General features: G+C 46.4%; 1 protein-coding gene across 2 annotated transcripts in view; it reads right to left on the bottom strand.

Annotated features, from left to right (window-relative positions):
* The window catches only part of NUDT3 (nudix hydrolase homolog 3), a 231,830-nt gene that overhangs the window by 40,676 nt on the left and 168,607 nt on the right, over positions 1-22,547 (bottom strand). For both annotated transcript variants that reach the window (XM_087687068.1, XM_087687069.1), the window contains exons 7-11: positions 14,196-14,282; positions 13,996-14,102; positions 3,319-3,490; positions 2,917-3,158; positions 184-265 (exon numbers count right to left, since the gene is read on the bottom strand). In XM_087687068.1, the coding sequence (XP_087543194.1) occupies positions 184-265; positions 2,917-3,158; positions 3,319-3,490; positions 13,996-14,102; positions 14,196-14,282 (690 nt within the window). The remainder of the gene's footprint in view (positions 1-183; positions 266-2,916; positions 3,159-3,318; positions 3,491-13,995; positions 14,103-14,195; positions 14,283-22,547) is intronic.

The raw sequence follows: 22,547 nt of genomic DNA, 5'->3' as shown, positions 1-22,547 counted from the left end.
ACCATGAATAAGTGAATGTTTAACATAATCATGAAACTTCGTGCAATCATAACCTTTAAGGAGCTGCTCTTTACTGACTTAACAAATGTTGATTACCCCTCCCCTAAATCTTGATATGATGTTCAAATATCTTTTGACATTCAGACACAAAGAGAACACAAAACTTCAAAGTATGTAACTTACCAGTTCCATCCAAGCTACATCTGAATCATAATAATCATCAGACACGAATGCATTTGCTTTTGCTTCGAGTAGCCTTTTCAAACTGTTTGTACATTGGAATAACATTCAATAAGATAAAGGAATACCTCTATTTATAGACAGTAGTGAACTTTAAATATGTGGATGAGCTTTCAGGGCAACATGTATGAGTCAATTTAAATGTATTGTAACTCTTAAAAGGCGAAAATTTTCCAAAACACCACCTAATGGTACAGTGTTATATTAGAAAATGTGTAACCAGGGTCTGCTGGCCAACAAGCTGCAGTCTCACTCTAGCAAGGCTGCAGGAGAGTCACAGGAACAATGAACTACACCTTACGAAGTGACTTTTTGAGGGAAGTAGACTTATGCTTTTGGCCAGGGTGCACCATCACAACTCTCCTCCAGCAAGCAGTTACTCGCCAGTAGCTCCAATAGGCTGTTAATCTCCAATAGCTCCAGCAGGAGGTTAATTCTGAAAAAATTTGGGTAGTGGAACCCACTGAACTGTCCACTGAAGCTTTTAGATACAGGTTAATGATGGAGTGTGTACGTGAGTTGTAGAATCTTGAGTATTGATGAGGTTCAGCCATGGTCATGCTCTGCCTTGGCTGCAGCCATGCTGAGCAAGCTCTGGTCACAAGTTTGTGATATATTTTCTATAGAGTCATCTAGTTTCTCTTCATCCCTGGTGTACTTTAAAGTCATACTGGTCATCTGTTATTTGTTCCATCTATCAATCTTGCTCCAGTGAGTCTCAAGCTCTCATTACACTCAGATTCGTCCACATTGTTCATTGCAGTCACATTGTGCACTCGCCCTTTCCTTGCTTGCACTTGCACATGGACCATCTTGCCTTCCCTGCACTCATACTTCCTCTCTTGCACTCACCCTTCCTAACTTGCACTTGTATGCAGTCTCTCCTCTATCTTGGAGCAGTCATCCCAACCCAGCCTTAGCCTTACTATAGCCTCGCTCTAGCCTCACTCCAATGGCACAAAAGAGAGCAGACTGCTCAGCATAAACCATGCATATTACTAGTTTTTGGCAATCCTTTCAGGAAACCATCCTCTTGCAGCCACTGGTAAGTTAGTTGCTACACAAAACCACCTACTCCGGTAAGACCCCAGTGAAGCCACCTCTCAGATTTTGTGTAACAGTCATGCAAATTTTTTCCCAAAGAGAGAAATTTCTACTAATGACACCTCGGGGAAGTTCCCCTTAAGGTAAAAGACAAAGTAGAAAGAACCTCCCATAAGGAGCAAATGAGTACATCATAAATACAATGGTTGTGTGAACAACCAATCAAGTGAGCTACAGTACCAGACCATGTAAAGGACTAGGTGAAAGAAGGTGCCAGAATTCAATGTCCACAAGAAAGTGTCTCTCCCTTCCTCATCCTCTCAGAACCACCCTACATTCTCTGCCTCCTCCCAGAAAGAGTATGCATGATATCTATCCAAATCCTAGAAAGAGTCTCTACAATAAAACATCCAGGTCTATAGAATGGCTGCACCTCCCAGTACAAATGTACCAAGCAATGATACTAGCAATAAATTCCCATTTCTAACGGTGGCCCCCAGTGCATTGTGCCTGCAAGTAATCTGGAGAGGGGATCCTGCTCAAATGCTGGCCAACAATGAGGAAAGACTCAAGAGTCACTCCCATGAACATCCTTATATCTGCATGTTCAGCCTCTTTCCATGACCCAACCTACTATCCCCAAGTCACGATCAGTTCTCTGTTGTGCCATGATAGACCATCTTGAGGGCTCTCCTCCACACCAGCTGAGCTTTAAAAAATCTTGTAGACTACGCCTCTGAGTCTCCTTTAATTCACGACATCTCCCACATGCCACTAGTGCCCTACTATAGCTGAGACATGTACCAACTGCCAAACTCATGTGAGCTACTAGCCATAGCAAGAGTGAAATCTTCCTACACCTAAAGCTGTCGTCGAGCCTCCTCCAAAGGTCTGGCAAGAGGTCTGTTGCTCTCCCTCTGATACTATCTCTGCCATAACTCTGCCACCTCTGAGATCCTATAGTCTCTACCTCTAGATCTCCTGCCGTGGCTCCTAAAAAGCAACCCAGTCTCCCACTGAGAAAGCAACTGGCCACCTAAGAGAGCCAACAGAGACACAAAGACACTACTTGGGGGATTGCCACATGGCCAACGAGGTGTAGACAATAGTCTTCCGTGATATATCTGAGACTATGTTAGTGCCTTGGCTTGGGGGGTGTATCTTGGGTCATGGATAGAGGCCCTATGTACAGATATGAGGATTTTTAGTGGAGCATATCCTTCTCATCCCTAGCCTGTTTTATAAGGTTCCCACTCCAAAATTTTCACAATCACAGTGGAACAAGGGGCACTGCCATAGATTTTCACTCTGTGAGAGATGGGGAGGTTTCAGGGGCCCTCTGAGCACATGAGAAGAAGGAAAGACATTTTTCTTAGCATTTGGGATACAAGCAGTTTCTTCAATCTACAATCCCATATGGTTTGGCATTATATACCACTCAAGCAGAGTCCTTTATATGGCCAGTTTCTACCAATATTTTGCCTCTGTGAGTTCATTTCTAAGGTATTTATTAATAGATGTCCTTGTTCTCTGACCAAAAAAAGGAAAAACAAGACCAATGACATTATCATCATACCTAGGTGTATCTGCAAGTCCAAAGAAGAAACAAGAACAATGACATCATCACCATACCTCGGTGTATCTGCAAAACTTGCTGCTCTTTTTAAATGTTGAGCTGCCACTGTAAGAAGATCATTATACTCTTTGGAGTAAGGAACTATATGCAAATCAGGTCCAGATGAGAGATTGTTTGTATGTGGGTGCTCTAAACAAGCACTGCTGCTACTATTGTCATCTCTGTGGATGACTGTATAAAAGCCTCTTGCTGCTTCTTGTTCTTCCTTACTTACCCCATTTATCCACAACTCAAATTCCTGCAGGCATTCAGTCCAACAGTTTCATGCACCAAGCAGTACATTTAGACCATAATAGGTCATGTGCAAAGCACATTCTTTTTGTTTAAGCTGAGCCAACAAGCCAACTTGATGTGTGTGTTGCTGATCTACAGAAAACAGTACAAAAGCCAGGACATACTTCTCGATCCATATCTGCAGGATAGAAGTTTGCGCCAGGTGGCTTTTGTACAGGAAATGCAGCTTTAAATTGTAGATCTTCCCATCCAGGCACATATTTGACAGCACCAGTTGCTTTACGAATGACTGAATCAGCAGTTGTCAAGAATGCTTCATTATCATCAAGGCATGACCTGAGAAGTAAAGCAAAAATGACATGCTCAGTGAATAGCAATTTCAAATGCAAGAAAAAGGAAACAATCAAGTCCATTTTGACATTCCACAAAGCAATAAAGGAGTACTAATGTAAATGTTTGCACAAGACATTACATGGGAGTTTACAGCAATAAAAAAAGGGGAACAGATCAGCCTTTTCAGCAGAGAATATTTCAAAACTGAATTAACATTTTCTGACAACCCAGCCTCTCTCATGGACAGTTTCTCTCTTTCACCAAACTTAGTTCCAAACACAATGAGAGAAAATCCAGATTATGCAGGGCACCTACACTAAGGTTATCCATTTCACGCAGCCTGCTGTTGATTGAGATGTAACATACCATGTAAGGATAATTACTACAAGTGAGATTCCAATTCTCAGCTCCAAAATATATTCCAGCAGATCTTATGAATTCCTAGAATGATATCATACAAACCCAACAAGGCCTGAGAATAGGGTGTTAGATTTTCCCTGTCAATGATCCCTCTGAACGACCCTCTACTAGTGCCCAGGGTCATGCACCCCTTGGGATTGTCTGCTGACTACCTCCTGTATGTCATCTACAGGCCTTTGCAGTCTAATCAATAGCCCTTGGTATGTACAAGGCTCTGAAGGTAAGAGTCCCAAACATCTTTGAGCAGGGAAAACTAGACAAAAGCAGCCAAATGGCTCTCTAGATAAAGAACAATCACATGCTTCATTCTTGTGACAGGTAGGACATTTGCATTTTGTACTTCTCCTTTGTCTATTGAAAATAGATATGCCATGTCTTCTCATGCTTCTCAAATGTATCCTCTGGCTCTATTTGGATCTCTTTTGTGAACATCCATAATTTTCCCATAAAACAAGACATTCCAAATGATGTGTACTTCCATGTGCCCAAGAAAGATAACAGATAGCTCTAAAAGATGCTAATTGTAGGATACAATCTTTATGCCCAATGATGCTTTCTATCCTAGTAATATTTATCAAAATGACTCAGTTTAGCCTTGTGTGACCTAGCAAAAATGTGGGTGCATTCGAAAAATTCCTATTGTACATTCCCTTTGATGAGAGCTTTGTCTGCTCACAAAGCTATATTATAACCACCTTGACTTCCACTTCTTTGTCCCGTGATTCCATAGCACTCCCCATCCCCCTCCCAGCCACCTATATCACAACCATCAGTTGCACCTCTTCCTTACCCTTCCAAGACTTCATCAGTATCAAGGCCTCCTTGTAACCTTACCACAAGCACCTCTCAATGCCTATCCTCCACTTGCACATGTGGTCTCCCCTTTTGTGCCCTCCGATTCCATCCATCAAACACACATGGGCCCTACTATATTTTCATTCCTCCTCCCGACCATGGCTGGTGGGTCCAACATAGAATTTGTTGAGCCCTCTATCACAGCCCACACGGCGTATAACCGAGCACACACACACACCCCATTTGAGATCATCTACAGACACCTCTACTAGGGTAGCCTGCCCAAGAGACCCGCAAAAGCACCCACGAGCTACCTAATCAGGTCAAGCTGTAAAGGAAAATGATCTAATAAGACGTATTGCTGCAACACTTGCATTTCCAAAGTTCCTGGTAAAAATGAATCCTCATGCATGGCATAGGTACGGTCCAATCAAGATCACGTGGCCAAGTATTGGATTGAGTGAAATGCAAAACCTGAAGCCAATGGAGAAGGCCAGGATCAAAGATTCTGTTTGAGAACGTCCATCACAACAACATTCCAACCATGGCTTTACAGGGTATCCATCAAAACGTGCTCTGAAGTAGACTGGGAAGAGTCAATGCACATGTTAAAATCGTCATAAGTAAACCAAGTCTTCCCTGAGATAAAGATATGTGAAGATGGTTTCGCAAGGCCTAACACTGCTATGAGTTGTTAGGCATGTAACAGCCAACCAGCAACACCTGCCCTTGGAAACAATTTCAATTACTAGAAAGCATCCATGGACATCATTCTTAATGAGCACTAGCTGGAAATTCTCATGCACAACTATAAGGACGCTTGAGTAGTCAATTGCCTTGCTACCAACATTAAAAAAACAGAAACCATGGCAATCCAAAATACAACTGACATCATCATGACTTTTGTGCTCAATAGCACACAATACATCCCAACTATGTTCACGCAAAATACGCCACATGCCATGCTATTTACTACGGGAACAAATCCCTTGAACATTCCAAGTGACAATCCACATACCTGAAACCAAAAAAATCAAGGACAAGGCTGCTCACGCCTCGCTTGACTTTCTTTGTCAATGTCTCAAGAATCCCATCATCCAGGAAATCTGCCAAAACTGCAAAAGCATTCTGGCCCAAATGAGCAGACTTCAAAGAGGAAGGGTCAATTCCCTTCAGCAGGGCCGAATGATGGTATCTACGATTCCAGTAGTGATCACCTTGCCTTTACGATCAAAAGCAAGGTGTGTCGGTGAGTCCCTAGGGCAATCACTACGATACAATAGCAGTTCCCGCTCCACTCAAAGCAAAGGAAGGAGCATCCGAAGGAAAGCCATCAAGAGGAGATACACACTTCCTTCCACATATGCGCACAAGGAATTATGAGGGCTGGAGTTCTGGATTGGGGATAGCCGAGCCTCAAGTATTTTGCTATTTTTTGAGCAAACCTCTGTCCAAGCAGATGTTGACAGCTCACATGAGTGCATATGTTGTTTACCCATATCCATAGCCCTCTGCAAAGGGGTTTCACTATCCTTTTGCTCTTCATCTAACATTTCTACATCTACCATAGGGGCAGCCTCTCTATCCATTTTATCAGGACACTCAAACATAAAATGACCCTACCCACAAGAAAAGCAATGACCTGCAAAGGTGCCACATTTAAGCCGAAAGGCAATGGATGCATGCCAGAGTATTCTATATGCAGCCAACTAGGCCTCTGGTGGGTAGTAGTCTTTTTTTTTTCCTGCAAATAAAGTGTGGCTAATTATATTACTTCAGAAAAAACCTGAATACAAGGAAGTGCTCATGCTCAACAGACTAGTTGGAGCTGATGCAAAGTCACATATATATATCAAGTATACAAGCCTCTCAGGGCGGTCTAGGGGGGATGGGGGCAAGAAGCCATGGAGGGGGGGGTGTATCGCCATCTAGGGCTGCCTGGCTGCATCACGAAAAACACGTCTTGGTCGCCCCAAGTGCGTGTGAAATGGAAACAGAACTCCTGATGAGCTCGAGACTCGCCCTGCACCTAGTCCCATCGGCCGCGGAGGGAGTAGATGATGGAGGTCCAGAGCTCTGCTAAAGTCGCATGTATTGAAAGTCTCTCCCCGCCAAAAACCTCTTGACATCGCGCCTTCCAGATATGCCATCCAGCAAGACTCCCTATGATCTCCCATACCTCAAAGCGGTCGAATGTGGGCTACAGTACTTGGCGGATGGGTAGAGCCTCCAAACTGACCATTGCGCACGACCCTATCTCAATAATGAATATCGTGTCTAGCATCCCAGCCTCATACAAAAGGTGACGCCCCTAGCTGATTGCTTGCCAGCAGAAAGCTCCCCATGAGATACAACCAAGGTTGGGTACTATACAGCAGAGGATGCGGCCTGCTCTTCTCCACACGAGTTGCGCCGCCTCACATGACCAAAGGCAGTCCCTGTTAACGTTGCTATTAGTGTCACAAAATTACCTCCACGCTTCGTTATTTGCGTCGGTATCAGCTGATACCGACGCAAAAAGCGACGCTGATAACGACTCTAATAATGATTGTTCTATGGCGTCGCCAATAACGACGCTTTTGTGAGATGGGAGAGGATCGAGGTGCAGCTGAAGTGCAGTAGACAGTGTGAGAGTGAGAGACAGAGTTGAGCACGACACCCAATGCAATAGTACTGAAGCATCATGTACAAACTAGATGCCCAAGTAATAGTGCAAAATACCCAAGTCAGACATGTCAAAAGTTTGCTGTAAATTATTTTTGAATGCTGAAATCTGATCAGCACGTGTTCCAGTGAGCAAAAGGTCGTCTACATATAGACACAAAATCAGCATGGATCCCCCTTCTTTATGTACATAAAGGGTAGACTCAGATGGGCTGTTTACAAACCCCTGACTAAGCAAGAAAGCATCTATCTTTGCGTACCAAGCTCGTGGAGCTTGTTTCAAACCATATAGAGCTTTTTTCAGCTTGCATACTAAATTTTCTGAGCCTTCAACTGCAAAACCAATGGGCTGCTGTACATACACTTCTTCCTGAAGTTCCCCATGTAAGAATGCAGTCTTTATATCCAGCTGATGCACTTTCCAACCAAAATGTGCAGCCAAGGCAATCATAGACCGAATGGTCATCATACGGGAGGTAGGAGCAAAGGTCTCCTCATAGTCAATGCCCTTTTTCTGTGCGTAGCCTTTAGCTACCAGCCGTGCCTTGTACTTATCTATGGATCCATCTGCATTCCTTTTCAATTTGTAGACCCATTTTGTACCAATGGCACGCTTGCCAACTGGCAAAGACACCAAATCCCAAGTATGATTCTTATGAATAGAATCCAATTCAGCTTGCATGGCTGCCATCCAATGCACACTATGTCGTGCATCCTCAAAACATTCAGGCTCCTCATTATCATGAGTACATGCTGCCATAACCAACTCCATGGAATGTGCTGAATCATGCAGTTGAGTTTGCCTTCGAGTACGACCAGCCAAGGGTGTTTCCAAATGACTATCTCTCATAGTCTGCGTGTACCATCTAGGCACCTGTCTTGCTTCCTGACTGTGTACAAGTTCCTGCTGAATTTCAGTTTCAGCAATGTGCTGATTTACTGCATGTTCCATAGGAGCAGCTGGCTGAACATTAGGTTCATTTTCTGAAGTACCAGCTGAATCACCAAATGTGATGGGCAGCAGCCCTTCAAAGACATCACGGGCAGCCTGATATGTATCAAAACCAGCCAAGGATAATTCTGATTTTTCATCAAATACAACATCCCTGCTGACAAAAACCTTCTTGGTCACGGGATCATAGAGTCTGTAGCCTTTGCTTTCGCTGCTATATCCCATAAAGATGCATTTTACAGCCTTGTTGTCCAACTTCTTTCGAAGTACCTGTGGAATATGGGCATATGCAAGACACCCAAAAGTACGGAAGTGGCCAACAGAAGGTTTGCGGCTGTGCCAAGCCTCAAAAGGTGTGACGGTTTTCAAGGCCTTGGTAGGGCATCTGTTCAAAATGTGGCAAGCGCACATGACGGCTTCCATCCAAAAACTATGAGGCAAACTCTTTGCCTTCAGCATACATCTGGCCATCTCCATGAGTGACCGATTCTTCCTCTCTGCTACCCCATTCTGCTGTGGAGTATATGCAGTAGTGTACTGATGGATAATGCCCTTCTGCTGCAAATAAGAATTCAGCATAGAGGACATGTATTCCCCCCCTCGGTCCGAACGGAGAGTCTTAATCTTGCAACCAGACTGAGTTTCCACAAGTGCACTGAAAGCCAAAAATGCATCATACACTTCTGACTTATTTTTCAAACAGTAGACCCAGCACAAACGTGTAAAGTCATCAATAAATGCTACAAAATAGTAACAACCACCCAATGACTGTGTCTGCATGGGCCCACAAACATCCGAATGCACAAGCTGCAATCTGGCTGTTGCTCTAAAAGCAACATCACGGGGAAAAGAGAAACGATGCATTTTCCCCAAAATGCAACCCTCGCATAAATGCTCAGGAGGTCTCTCCAAGAGAGGTAATCCATCCAACATCTGAGTACGCTGTAATAGCATCAAGCTGCCATAGTTTACATGCCCCAAACGAGCATGCCATAACTCTGCCTCTAACATAGCAGGAGTAAGAGTGGATGTCAAATATGCAGACTGATCTACCGAAAGAGCATCCAACTCATATAACCCATGACACAAAGAACCTGTCAAGACCAATGTCATGTGTTCCTTGTCACGGACCATGCAACGGTCATCATCAAAGGTGACCTGCAAACCACAACGTGCCATAGAAGAAATGGAAAGCAGATTCTTCTTAATGCCAGGCACATACAAAGCATCCTGTAGGCGGAGAATAGAGCCATCAATGGCTGTAAGCTGAATCTCCCCAATACCACGAACAGGGTATGATGCATTATTAGCACACTGAACAGACTTCCCAACGGGAGGTGCACCAAGAGAAGCAAACAAATCTCTACGAGATGTGATATGCCGTGAAGCACCACTGTCAAAGAACCAAGTGTCAGCATCTTCTGTAGAGCTAAATGCTCTATCAGCCCAAGAGACATCATAACTGCAAGTGTAAAAACAATAGTCCCTGTCTGCAACAAAGGACGCGGACTCACTGGCAGTGGAAGGAGCTGCAGAAACAGACATCCCTGACTCCTTCTTCTTCTCTTTGGCGATGCGCTTCCTGCACTCAGTGATGTAGTGGCCAGGCTTCTTGCAGTAATGGCATTTTCCTTTCTTGGCTTGCGTGCCCCCCTGTTTCTGACTTGTCTGTGAAGTGTTACTACTACTAGAACTCTGCGAAGCATTTTTCCCTTGGCTGTTTTTACCCTTCTGCCTTGACATAAAAGCCTGCTCAGAGGCTATACCATCCACACCACTGTTCCGTCTAGTTTGCTCTTCCTCTAGAAGCAAACTGACAAGCTGAATGAAAGTGATGGGCTCTTTCGAAATCCTCATAGTGAGGTTCAAGGCAGTATGAAAAGCCAAGTAAGAGGGAGCAAGTGAATTCAATGTCATAGAAATCAGCTGCGCATCTGAGTAGTACTCATCCACATTCATGAGTTGCTCCCGCAAGTCTTGAATTTTGTTGAGATGATCCTGCATAGAATCACCCTCATTCATCTTTAGAGTCTCTAGCTCTTTCTTCAAGAAAGAGATGCGAGTCTCATTCTTTCCTGCAAACATCTGCTCCAATATCAACCAAGCTTCTTGTGAAGAAGCTGCTGAACGAATATGAGGAATGATAGAACGCTGAACTGCCAATGCAATCAGCGACATAGCCTGTGCATCCCGTGTATCCCAAGTTTTCTGAGCTGCAGTTCTTGGGGGAAGTGGCTGAGCGAGCTGAGGTGGAGGGGGCTGAGGTTGCCCTCTTGCACGTCCTCCTGGAGGAGGAGTAGCGGGAGCCACAACTCCCGGTCGTGCTTCCTCTCCACTGACATAATCCCACAAATTTTTTGCCACTAATACATTCTTCATCATAAAAGACCAAAGGGAATAATTGTTCCCATCCAATCGGTCTTCCTTGGACACATAGGTGAATACATCTCCTCCCTGATTTGCCATTATTTCCCAAAAGGCAATTGAGCAATGTCAATGCAGTACGGGCTGGAAATCTGCAAATTTCCAGAAATTGCAGCAAACACAAGTCTGCAATTAATGTGCAAAGGGTACTCTGTCACAAAAACTGTCACTGATGCACGCTTTCCAAGGTGCAATTAGTGCTCAGCAGCACTAAAACATCAAAAACCCCAAAATTTTCTGCCCAAAATTTCTGTCACAAACAGTCGGTCTGTGACTGTATCAGCAGTTTAAATGCATCTGTCCTCCAAATACACAAAAGCCCCAAAATTTTCTGACCATTCAGTCAGAAATTTGCATGAAATTTACTTTTCCAGTAAATCTGTGCCAACTGCGTGTGAACCGCCGCTTCCAGAATTTTATTCTGGGCTGAAATAATAAAATTTTTGAAAATTTTACCTGGTCGTGTAGCACGTCGCGAGCTGCTGACGTGACAAAGGCAGGTGGGCAGGCGGGAGCAGGTCGTCAGACTGGCTGACCAGTCGCGATGGGCAGGCGGGCTGCACGTGGTCAAAAACGGCGGGCAGACGGGAGCAGCTCGTCTGGCGGGACAGGGCGTCAGATGGCGGGCAGACGGGAGCAGCTCGTCTGGCGGGACAGGGCGTCAGACTTGCGGGCTGACGAGGACTGCACTGTTGGACAGCGCGCTGGCATACGTCAGCGCCTGCAGCTGAATGTCAGACGTGGACCTGGTGCTGCTCGCGAGCTGCTGACGGACGACTACGACTGTTGACGGGCAGGACTGAGCTGCAAGTGACGTGGCTGCTGACGAAGGTACAGGCTGAACGTGCTGTACCAGACAGGTACTGACGAGCTGTCAGTGCTGACGCAAGTCCTCGGGAACCGAACAGAGCTGCTGACCAGCTCTGATACCAAATGTCAGATGGGAGAGGATCGAGGTGCAGCTGAAGTGCAGTAGACAGTGTGAGAGTGAGAGACAGAGTTGAGCACGACACCCAATGCAATAGTACTGAATAGAGTGTTAGCTGAAAGTACAAATGATAACCCTTATACCTTAGGGTTATAAGGGGCTGTTCACACCCGAACACAGTAAGTGCCCGTAAGTGTGCACCACAAGCACATACAAAATAGTACACATAATCTGGGGGAAAAAACCTCTCCTACCGAGAGTAAAAAGTGCCCCAGTGTCCTAGTGATCACCCGCACACTCCCATATGAGCGTAGGCGTAAGTAAGGCGTGTGAGATACCCAACAGCTTTTTGCGACGACGGGGGCAAATTTTGTTATTTACATTTTCGTTGCTTTTAACGTCGGTATAAGGCCTATTTGGATCTCTCCTTCCTCTCAACTAGTGCTCTCCAACACCAAAATCTCCTCTTTTAGTTGTTGAATTTCTATTAGCATGTGTGCCTTCTCATTCCTCCATTGTTTGGCTTCACTTTCAAGTTTCATGATCTTGTCTAGAAGGCCTCGCTGCACTTGATTATTGCTATTGTCCAAGGTTTTTTTGGTGTTGGTGATGAGCATTTTTAATGCTTTCTCAAGAGATAGGGCACCTACAAACTGCAAACCAATCCATCATGATCTTGGGCTCCATTTTCCAAGTTGCATGCCTCGTGAATTGATGGCCCCCTATGCTCCATCATTATGTTGGGCTCTACCATTTTCCAAGCGATCAATAGCTCTACTCACCACTATAACATGAAAAAGAATATAAGTAGTGGGACAAAGCTTTGGGGCATGAGCAAGAGGGTGTGACAAAGTACACAGTAAAGGAAATGGGCAAAGGTATGCTAAAAATATGGTGATGTAATAGAGGTCATATGCTAATTCTCCTAGAATAGTCTCCAAGCTTCCTTGCAATATTGATCTAGAAACAGCTAGTTGAGCTCCACTAGAGCCCTTGATAAGTGAGTTCACTTCTTTCACTGGATGATAATCTGAGATATACATGAGTTGCTTTATTTTCACCTCCTTGTGGAGCTCTGCATGTGTTTTGTGGCACTACTTATTGCGCCAACGGTTCTACAGCATAATCCTATATGGTGGCCTTGATCTCCCCTCTTTAAATGAAATGAAATGAAATGATGTATTAATGTCTCTAAGAGGCCAAAATGACCTATGAGACCATAAGTTACAATTGCTTGTACAATGATACAAGTGTCTGGAGATGGATAATATAACAATCTAAATCTAAATATTGATAACAGAAGAAACTAACTGGTAGTATAAGGATACATATAATGTCAGAAAATCCCTCATCAGTCATGCTGAAGCATAGTCGCAATCTCCACCCACATAGAGAAGAACCTGGGTGTTCTAGCTCTGGCTTGAGCAGAGAGAGCAGACAATAGAAAGCACAAACCGTAAGGTTTATAGCATACATCCAAGGTGTGGTTCATGGGGTTTGGGGGGGGGGGGGCCTCCCATGCAAGTTAGTAGAAAGTGCCTACTGATAGGGTGCATTCACAATGAAACAACTCAGAGGAATGCAACATATTTCACAGTGGAAACCAGCAGATATCAAGAAAACACTCACCACCTTGCTTACTGGAGCTGTCCAGCAATCTTTCCTCAACAACCAAGTCCGTTTTCCAAGAATGCTAGTCATGAAGACCAAGAGCACTCACTCAAATACAAAGAACATATTGAGCATCTGTGTTGACCACACGTATACAAATGGGGCTTGTAAGCCTAGATGTGGAGGGGTATTAATAGATGGATTACATAGACTAGTCTTAGGATTGCTGCCTTAAAATAGAGAAAATAACCCATACATGTGAGGAATCTCACCAAAGATTTCCATTTTTCCTCTGTTAAAGTGGCTATGAAAGTACATGTACCACTAAAACGCTCAAAGACTTGATTACATCTCAATTCTGGAATTTGTTAAGCATTAAATCTACTGATGGTTGAAAGCAAGGTAGAGCACTTGACAGACAACCGTCTCCAATCACTTATTGCTACATATCATATAAGTTGCACTCGGCTTCCTTTGTATGAAACAGCAAGGCCCTGATTGCATCAACTAAGCCACTACTTCTGAACTATTAACATAAGAACCCTGTTCAAATGAAGAGCAAGGCTCAAGTTGTGCTCCTGCACTACATAAATATAATTTTTCTTCCTCCACTTTGTCTCATGTTTTAAAAACGTTATAAAAGGCCAAAACACATGATTTTACCAAAACAATGCTTATCACAGTAATAAAAGTATTGATTACTGTTATGAATACCAGGGACTCTTGTTTACTAGAAAATAGGAGTATTTTAGCTTGTCAATTTCAGAGCCATCTTGATGTTCCTCTAACCAATGCTTCAAGGAAGAATTGGTTGGCCACACCTGCATGCGCATGACAACTGCAATTACTCACTCTCTTTTAACAAAGTTGTGATTGAGCTGAATATCACATCTGGAAAACATAGAAAGACAAACCTGCTGCAAAAAAATCTTGTCGAGAACATCACAGGCACCTAATATGTGCACCAAGGCGTTCATATCCCCATCACTTAGCATTGCAAGCTGTCTTACATTTTTGGATTCTTTATTAGAGACTTTCTCCATCTCGATAATAAGAGTATAAATGATGACTTTAATGGACCCTTCAAGTGCTTTCAAAGGTCTAGATTGACTAACATCAAGATGAGTTACTCTTCTGAAACATCAAACTAAATCAGGACAATTTTAATTTAAACTATTAAAAGATCACAACAAGAATCCACTGGCAATGCATTCCATGGAAGATGTATCACTCACATAAAAATTTAGTTCTTTATATCTGCTAGCCACATTTACTAGTCTTTTATGAAAGGAAGAATTAGTTTCGATTCCAACATGTTTTTATGAGAGACTAACTAAGAAGAAATCACCTAGAGGACAAGAACAATAACAAAGTACTGGTATATCAAGGAGTTCATTGTGAAACACAAATTAAGCAGCAGCAGCAGATGTTTCTCTTTTGATATCAAGCGGCATTGAGGAGGTATCATTTTTATCAAGTGAATTTGCTCCAAGTTAACTGTGTTTTTACTTTCGAGCAGCATTTCTGAGGTATTATCACATATCGCTTAAACACTCCACCATTTGATAGTTTTTTTTTTTTTTTGCAAATAAAGTGCGGCTAATTATATTACTTCAGAAAAAACCCTTAATACAAAGAAGTGCTCATGCTCAACAGACTAGCTAGAGCTGATGTAGAGTCACAGACATATCAAGTGTACAAGCCTCTCAAGGTGGTCTATGGGGGATGGGAGCAAGAAGCCATGGAGGGGGGATGTATTGCCATCTGGGGCTGCCTGCCTGCATCATGAAGAACAGGTCCTAGCTGCCCGAGGTGCGCAAGAAATGAAAACAGAGCTCCTGACGAGCTCGAGACATGCCCTGCACTTGTTCCCACCGGCCGCAGGGGGAGTGGATGATGGATGTCCAGAGCTCAGCCCAAAGCTGCCTCTACCGAAAACCTCTTGACAGCGTGCCTTCCAAATGTGCCATCCAGTAAGACTCCCTATGATCTCCCATACCTCAGAGCGGTCTATTGTGGGCTCCGGTACCTGGTGGCCAGGTAAAGCTTCCAAGCTGACCACTGCGCAAGACCTAGCATCAATGATGAAGATCGTAGCTTGCATCTCGGCCTCATACAAAAGGTGACGGCCCTAGATGCCTACTTGCCAACCAAAAACTCCCCACAAGATGCCTCCAAGGCTGGGTGCCAGACGGCAGAGAATGCGGCATGCTCCTCTCAACACGAGCTGTGCCGCCTCGCATGACCAAAGGCAGTGCTTTGGAGTTTCCAAAAGTTGTTGTGGGCATTGTTTACACCATCCATCCTGTTGCGTTTGGGCAAGCAAACTCCCCACCGCTAATCCTCCGTGTGCCAAAAGCCATAAGGAAATACAATACCCTCCTCGGTCTCCAGCTATCCCATAGAGGGCGCCAGAAAATCTGACGGAAGGCATCCGTGATGCTATGCTCTGCCCAGTATCAGCTACGCGAAGGAGCCAGTCCATGTCCTCCTACATCAGCACATGTGTGTCAATCCTGGCTATGTACTCCAAGAACCTCAGTGGCTTCTTGGCAACTGTAGTGGCCGGCCATAGCCACTCTCCAAGGTCCCACTCCAGCTCATCAAGTGGCCTACTCTCCCATATCCAGAGGCGCCACTCCCGAAACTCCTCTCAAAACACAAGGGTCCAAACGCCAGGTCTTCCCTTGAAGACCGACTACACAAATCCTCCTCCATGGAAGGATAGTGCTCTCCTCATCCTGCTCCCCTCTATCCAGGAACAAATGCCTCCCCTTGTGCACAGTGAAGAGAATCCCGTAGGGGGCTCCACCTACTCTGCCTGTCATGTGTAGGGGGTATCTCCTGGTGAAAATCTAGTGGCGCATACCTCACCAGGCTCTACCGGCTCTCAGATCAGGGGTCCAAGCCACTCCTGAGGTCTCGTAGGGGGCTCCACCTACTCTGCCTGTCACGTGTAGGAGTGCACCTCCTGGTGAAAATCTAGCCGTCCATACCTCGCGAAACTGTACTAGCTCTCAAATCACGGGTCCAAGCCACTCCTGAGGTATCGCTATGTCAATCTCTCTTCTCCTCAGCTCCGCTCCTCTCTGACACCCTAATGCTTGCTGTAGCACCTCCTGGTCCACCATCCTGTACACCTCCCGCCATGTCCTGGTAGTGCGAGTGGAGCAGGTGCCTGCCCACTGGATGTCGAGGCGCTCACCAATCTGTATCCTGTCCCTTTCTATGACCTGGGGTTTTCAGACCACCAGGTAGCGGTTTATCTCATCCTCGCATCCTGGAGGGCTCTAAATTAGGGCCTTACGAAGGACCTTCCACACACGAAGTAGGCTACGAAGGAAAGAGGATCTAGGGGCCGTGATCTGGGTCTCCGTGAAGATCCATCTCAAGGATGGCCTCCAATCACCACCAAGCCTGGGCCTGCACTCCTTGAGACCCTCCTGTAGTAGGACCTTCCAGGTCTGCCCTCCTAGCGTGAACCCGCGGACTACTAGCTTGCCCAACAAGGCCAGGCTCTGAAACTCAAGGTCTATGATCCCAAGCCCTCCCTCAAACTGATGTCGGATGACGGTCGCCCATGCCACCTTGGCCCTAGAATCCCTGGAACTGTCTGAACCAGCCCAGAGAAAATTCCGCACTAGGCGGCGGAGCTGCGCTACACGAGACGAGGAAAAACACCAGCATGAGGCAATGTACCATGCCGTCACTAAGAGGACTTGGTTGACCACCAAGGCTCGGCCTGCTAAGGAAAGGCGGGTGGTACTCCAGTATGTCAGCTTTTGCCTATTAGAGTCGAGTACAGGAAGGAACTACTGGTGCCCTCTAAGAAGTCCTAGGCCACCATGGTCGTAGGCTTTCTCGAAGTCCACCAGGAGAAGTACGGCCAACCCCTGACCATTGTGTTGGGCCCACTCAGTCGCCTCAAAGAAGGTAAAGACATTGTCAAGGATACTCCTATCCTACACAAAACCTGTCTGTGTGTCATGAATGATGTCTGGAAGCACGAGGCATAGTCGCCTAGCGATCGTCTTAGCCAGTGCCTTATAGGCTACTAACAACAGGGTGATCAGTCTCCACTGGGATAGCTCCAACTGGTCTCCCCCTTTGGGGAGGAGACTGATAAGACCTGCCGATAGACTCCATGGCTTCCGTCCTGAGCTAAAAATCACCTGCAAGGCCAGTATTAGGGGGTCCTTCACCACCTCCCAGTAGGTAGCGAAGAAGGCCTTAGAAAGACCATCCTCTCCTGGGTATTTCTGCCCATCCTGTGCATGGAAAGCCTCCTCTAATAACTTCTCTATGAAGGGGTCTAGGAGGAAAAGACCCATCTCCTTTGTGACGAGGGACATGTGGTCCCAAACCTACTGTCTACAACCCTGCCCTCTAGTTGAGATTGCCTCCTGCTGGAAAAGGTATCTACAGTAGTCTGTGTGGCAATCTCTATCACCTCATCTAGGCTAGAGCGAATCCTCCCATACTGTTCCCGGAGGCTACGAATCTAATCTCCTGCAATGCGAGGCTAATGCACCTGGAAAAACTCCCTACACATCGTGTCCCCCTTCCGTGCCCAAAAAGCTGCAAAGGTCCGGACAGAGAACTCCGAGCATCTGTCCTCGATGCCGGCAAGGGCAGCCCGTACACGCACCTCCTGTGCCTGGAAAGTGGAGTCCCCTGGTGCCTCCTGAAGAAGTCTCTATATGGTTGCTAGGTCTCGTCGGAGTGCTCTCTCCTCCTCCCAGCTCTACTGACTGACCTGTAGAGCTGCCTCCTGGTAGATCCTGCTCGACTCTGCTAGGACCTCTACAACCTCCTCTACGATCCTATCCCTACTGCCCCACTCCCTAGACCAGAGCTGCGCAATCTGCCTCTTCACCTCCTCCCTCCTGTAAATCAAGTCAGGGATCCAACAGGATCGTGTGTCCAGGGCTGGCATTGGGGGGTCAAGTGTGAGGAGAACCGGGCAGTGATTAGACAGGGTGGTACCAGCCCACTGCCCTACCTAGCCTCCACGAGAAAACCCACTCTCTCCCACATAGAACCTGTCCGACCGCTCCACCAAAACTCCGCCCAGCCGTCTGTATCCCCAAGAGAAGTCCAACGACCTCTCCCTCCTGTGGAAAGCTGGGTGTCCCTCCAAGCATCGCGTACTCCTACTGCGAGGATGAAGACCTTCCATGCCTCCTACTCCTCCTTTGCCATACCCTGGTAGTTTCTGTCTCTGCCTTGCTAGTCCTTCAAGGTCTCCAAATTGTTGAAGTCACCTCCAATAATCCAAGAAGCCACCTCTGGGAGTCCTGCTGCGATCTCCACCCAGAACCTACTGTGTGCCGTAACCTCCGTAGGGGCGTAGACATTAAGGACTCCGAGGCACGAGTCCCTAATATCCAACTTGATTCACAGAACCCTCCCTACCACAATCGCCCCATAATCCCGTACACAAGCGATAAGGCTCAGGCCAATAGAGGTGCATACACCTCCACTCTTGCCGTGGGCACCGATGGTGTACTCCCACTAAGTGTGTGACCTGCCTGGGAGAACCTTCCCTATGTGGTGGGCCTCGGCGGGGGTGAGCTTGTGCTCCTGCAGAAATAGGATGTCTATCTATCCAGCAAGGGCCGGCTGCAGCTTCTGCTGAACAATCAACTTCCTGGAACCACGTGCCCCACTGTAGTAGAGACTATTTACATTCCAGGATGCAGGGTGTAAGCTCATGGGGAAACCTGTGGCTGACCGAACACGCATCTGTTCGGTGTGGAAACAGCTGATGAGGAGGAAGAACTATGGGGCATGCGAGTACGCTTTGTCGCAGGCCTAGAAGGCGAATATGCTGGGACCTTGGGTGGACCATGGGAATGATAGATGCTCCAGGTGGTACCACAAATGCATCTATCAGTCAGGTTGAGAGTCGTGACTTTGTACACTAGTAGAAAAGAGTCGCATGTGCTAGGGGCCACTCAATCACATCGATCGGAGCTCTCCACTGTGGAGGGGCTCGAAAGATAATGCTCAAGTGTGGGACCTAGACACCAGCCCACCAATTAATGTCCATCATGCAACCTGGCCACAGTTGTACAAACAGTGCTAGTCCTTTTCCCATCCACTGGGAGATGTAGTCCGCCACCTGCCTCTTCACCTCCTCCTTTATTTGTGTCATCGTCCAATCCCCTAAGTGAGAGGACTAAAGGAAAAAGGCGTAGTTTGGTCTATCCGATGGTACTAGTAGATGGACCTTGCCACTCCTTAACTTACGTACCACAAACATCCCCACCTCCATAAGTAGTGGGAACTCTCCGCGCTCCGCAAATCTCAGGTAGGACCACGGGCCACAGCGAAAGAACTCCTATGGTAACAGCTGTGCCTATCTCGAGAAAGTGTGACGAGCAGTAGGGACAGATGAGCTGGTGGCTGTGTGGCGAGGGGGAGGGGAAGACTGCTAGTGAGAGAAGGATGTAGGGGTGTGTGGCTCATCACCTCCTGTGGGAAGAGGGGGTTGGCGAGGAGGGATTACATGTACCGGGTGCAGATCAAGGGGGGTGCTCAGCAGGGGAGATGGTTGGGGAGAAGAAGATCAAGGGATGGTGGGGTGGTCGGAGATACGTGGCGGGTGTGTGTTGTTGGGGGGGGAGGGGGGGGGGGGGGGGAGGCGGGGAGGGGGTTAGTGGCCCTAGAAGAGGGGGGCTGTGGGCTAGGATCAATAGGGGATCCATGGGAGGGAGAGGCGGGAGTGGGGTATGGGAGCTGTGGGATCTCACGTGAGGTAGCGTGTGGCGCAGGTCGTGGATGTGGGGGATTGCCATCCTGCCGGGTGGGGTGGGCAGAGGGGGGCTACGGGATGCTTTGTCAGGGGGCCGTCGCCCGCCCTCCTGCTATCGTGGCTATGTCTGAGAAGCTGATAGCGGATCCGCCTGTCGTCTCTAGACCCAAGTAAAATCGTCAATGTCCACTTGCAAGTCTGTCGGTGGAGCCGTCCCTTGGCTCCAAAATGCATGCAATCTGCTACCTAATGCCCAAAGTCGTGGCAGCGCAAGCACTGCCCTAGTTGCCCAGTCACAATGACCTGCTGCCTAAAGGAGTGACCTCCTACCTCAATCTCCACGAACTTTGGTATACTCTTTGTCTCTTTCACGGCCACTCGTACCTTTGGTACTCCTACAACTGTCACTGCATTCGCGAAGGAGGCAGGAAGAACTATGCCGAACCTATTATGGAGTGCAAATGTCTCCAATGTGAAGCCGCTATACCAGGGAACCATGTAAATGACCCCCTTTGTGGAGGCATAGGGTGAGCTCTTCACTAACTCACGAGTTTCGTTCACAAAGGTGAGTCGAACCATGAAGATCCCTTAGCCCATGAGGACTACCTCCGTGATCTGCGTTGTGCCAATGCGCAACGTGGAGTGGAGCCAATCTCGAAGCTAGGCCCTCAATGAGGAGTGTCCAACGACCTGACCAAAGATCATTGTTTCTTTCAACTCCAGCTCTGTGGCACAGATGGCTAAGAGTTGTTCCTCAGAGAGGATGATGCGCAAGGTGTTTGACTGGGGGGCACCGCAGAATGCGCTGGCGTCTGACCAGAGGTTTCCATTGCGCATCCCTGCTGAGAACCTACCTATCGCATTGCTTTGCTACTAGTGTGGGGGATATTAAGAAATACCCTAACACAGAAATATAAACAGAAACCATACGACAAAGCACAGACTAATAAAGGAACACAGTTAGGATTAGGATAACTCAGAGACAATGAACACAGTGAATAAATGAAGTGATATAACTATTGAATAATACGATGCTCATGCAGCAAACACACTATGCAATGAATGAATACTGAACCTCGAACTCCTGAATCTCAAGGATTAGAGCAGGGATAATGAGCTAGAGAGTATGTTATACTCCGAACCGATCCCGAATCGCAGAAGGCAGCCTCCGGATGTCAAACACCACCAAATGCGGCAGTGAGAAGCTGGATTTGATGTAGATAGTAGTGAGGAGAGAGAAATACTAAAAACGCAGGGAGCAAGTGAGAGAAAGACTAAAAACGTAGGCCCGACAGCCTGCAAGAAAGAGAGAGAATAAAAACGTAAGTAAAACGTGAGAGAAATACTAAAAACGCAAGCAGGACAGTCTGCAAGAGAGAAAAAGACTAGAAACGTAGGCAGCAGGTGAGAGAGAGACTAACAACGCAAGTAGAACAGCCTGCAAGAGAGAGAAAGCGTGAAAACGTAGGCAGTAGGACTGTGATGATGTGGCAGGCTGTACGGTAGCAGGTCTGCACACAGGAACGACAGTCGCTTGACTGAAATCAACTCCAAACTGCATGAAGAGGGCTGGAAATCAGGCGCCAACTGATCGAGACAGCAATGGACAGCTTCCGCTGAGATGTCCTCTGCGGACAGTAAGCTGAAATACCTAAAATCTGCAAAAACGAGATTGAGGGAATAGTGGAGGGCTGGCTGCCAATTTATAGAAAATTAGGGTTTTAGATCCTCTCCCACTTAACTCTCTCAATCCGCTCCCCATTTTAGGGTTTTGGCTATAATAAGCCTAAAGCAAGCATATTTTGAGGCTGTTTGAGTGACTAAGTGCATTCCTTAGCACAACACCACCTCTAAGGCCCAAAATAGGGCTAGAAAAGTAGGACAGCCTAAATTTTGATTTACCCCAAGGCGTCCCACTGCAAAGTAGCCAAGGCATCGGACAAAAGGGTGCGCGTCAACTGCCCAGTGGTCTACCAAGACTACAGAGGCGATGGTTATCTTACCAAGGGAGCCCAAGTGATCACCCCGGAGAGGCTAGGGCATCAGACCAAGGGTGCACGTCGGTTGCCCAAGGGCCTACCAAGTGCTACAAAGGCGGATGGATACAACAATGGACTGTGTTTTTTTTTCTTTTTCTTTTTTTTTGAAAAGTGTTTTGAAAATACATAAGGAATATAGGGAAAGGGGTCGTTTAAGTGACAAATAGGAAAGGCTAAAGAGAGTTTTAAACCCAAGTCATTCACAAAACTAGCAAGCCAATCCCTCACACTCACTAGGATAAGTGCCTAAGGATGATAAATGTGTGTATATGTAGCAATCATGTGGTGAATATATGTAGAGGTAAAAAAGATGATGGTGGGCTTAGCAAGACACTGACTAGGATAAGTCTCTAAGGATGATAAAAGTGTGTATGTGTGCCAATCACGTGGTGAATGTATGTAGAGGCAAAAAAGATGATGGTGGGCTTAGTAAGACAAGCAAAGCAAGCAAGGGTAGGAAAACTGCCTTT

Source organism: Lygodium microphyllum, chromosome 10 (assembly GCF_053477565.2).
Source record: "Lygodium microphyllum isolate KBCC chromosome 10, Lygodium_microphyllum_v1.1.10, whole genome shotgun sequence".
NCBI classification, from domain to species: domain Eukaryota; kingdom Viridiplantae; phylum Streptophyta; class Polypodiopsida; order Schizaeales; family Lygodiaceae; genus Lygodium; species Lygodium microphyllum.
Note: the sequence above shows the minus strand (reverse complement) of the source record. Positions and strands in the feature narration are given on the sequence as shown.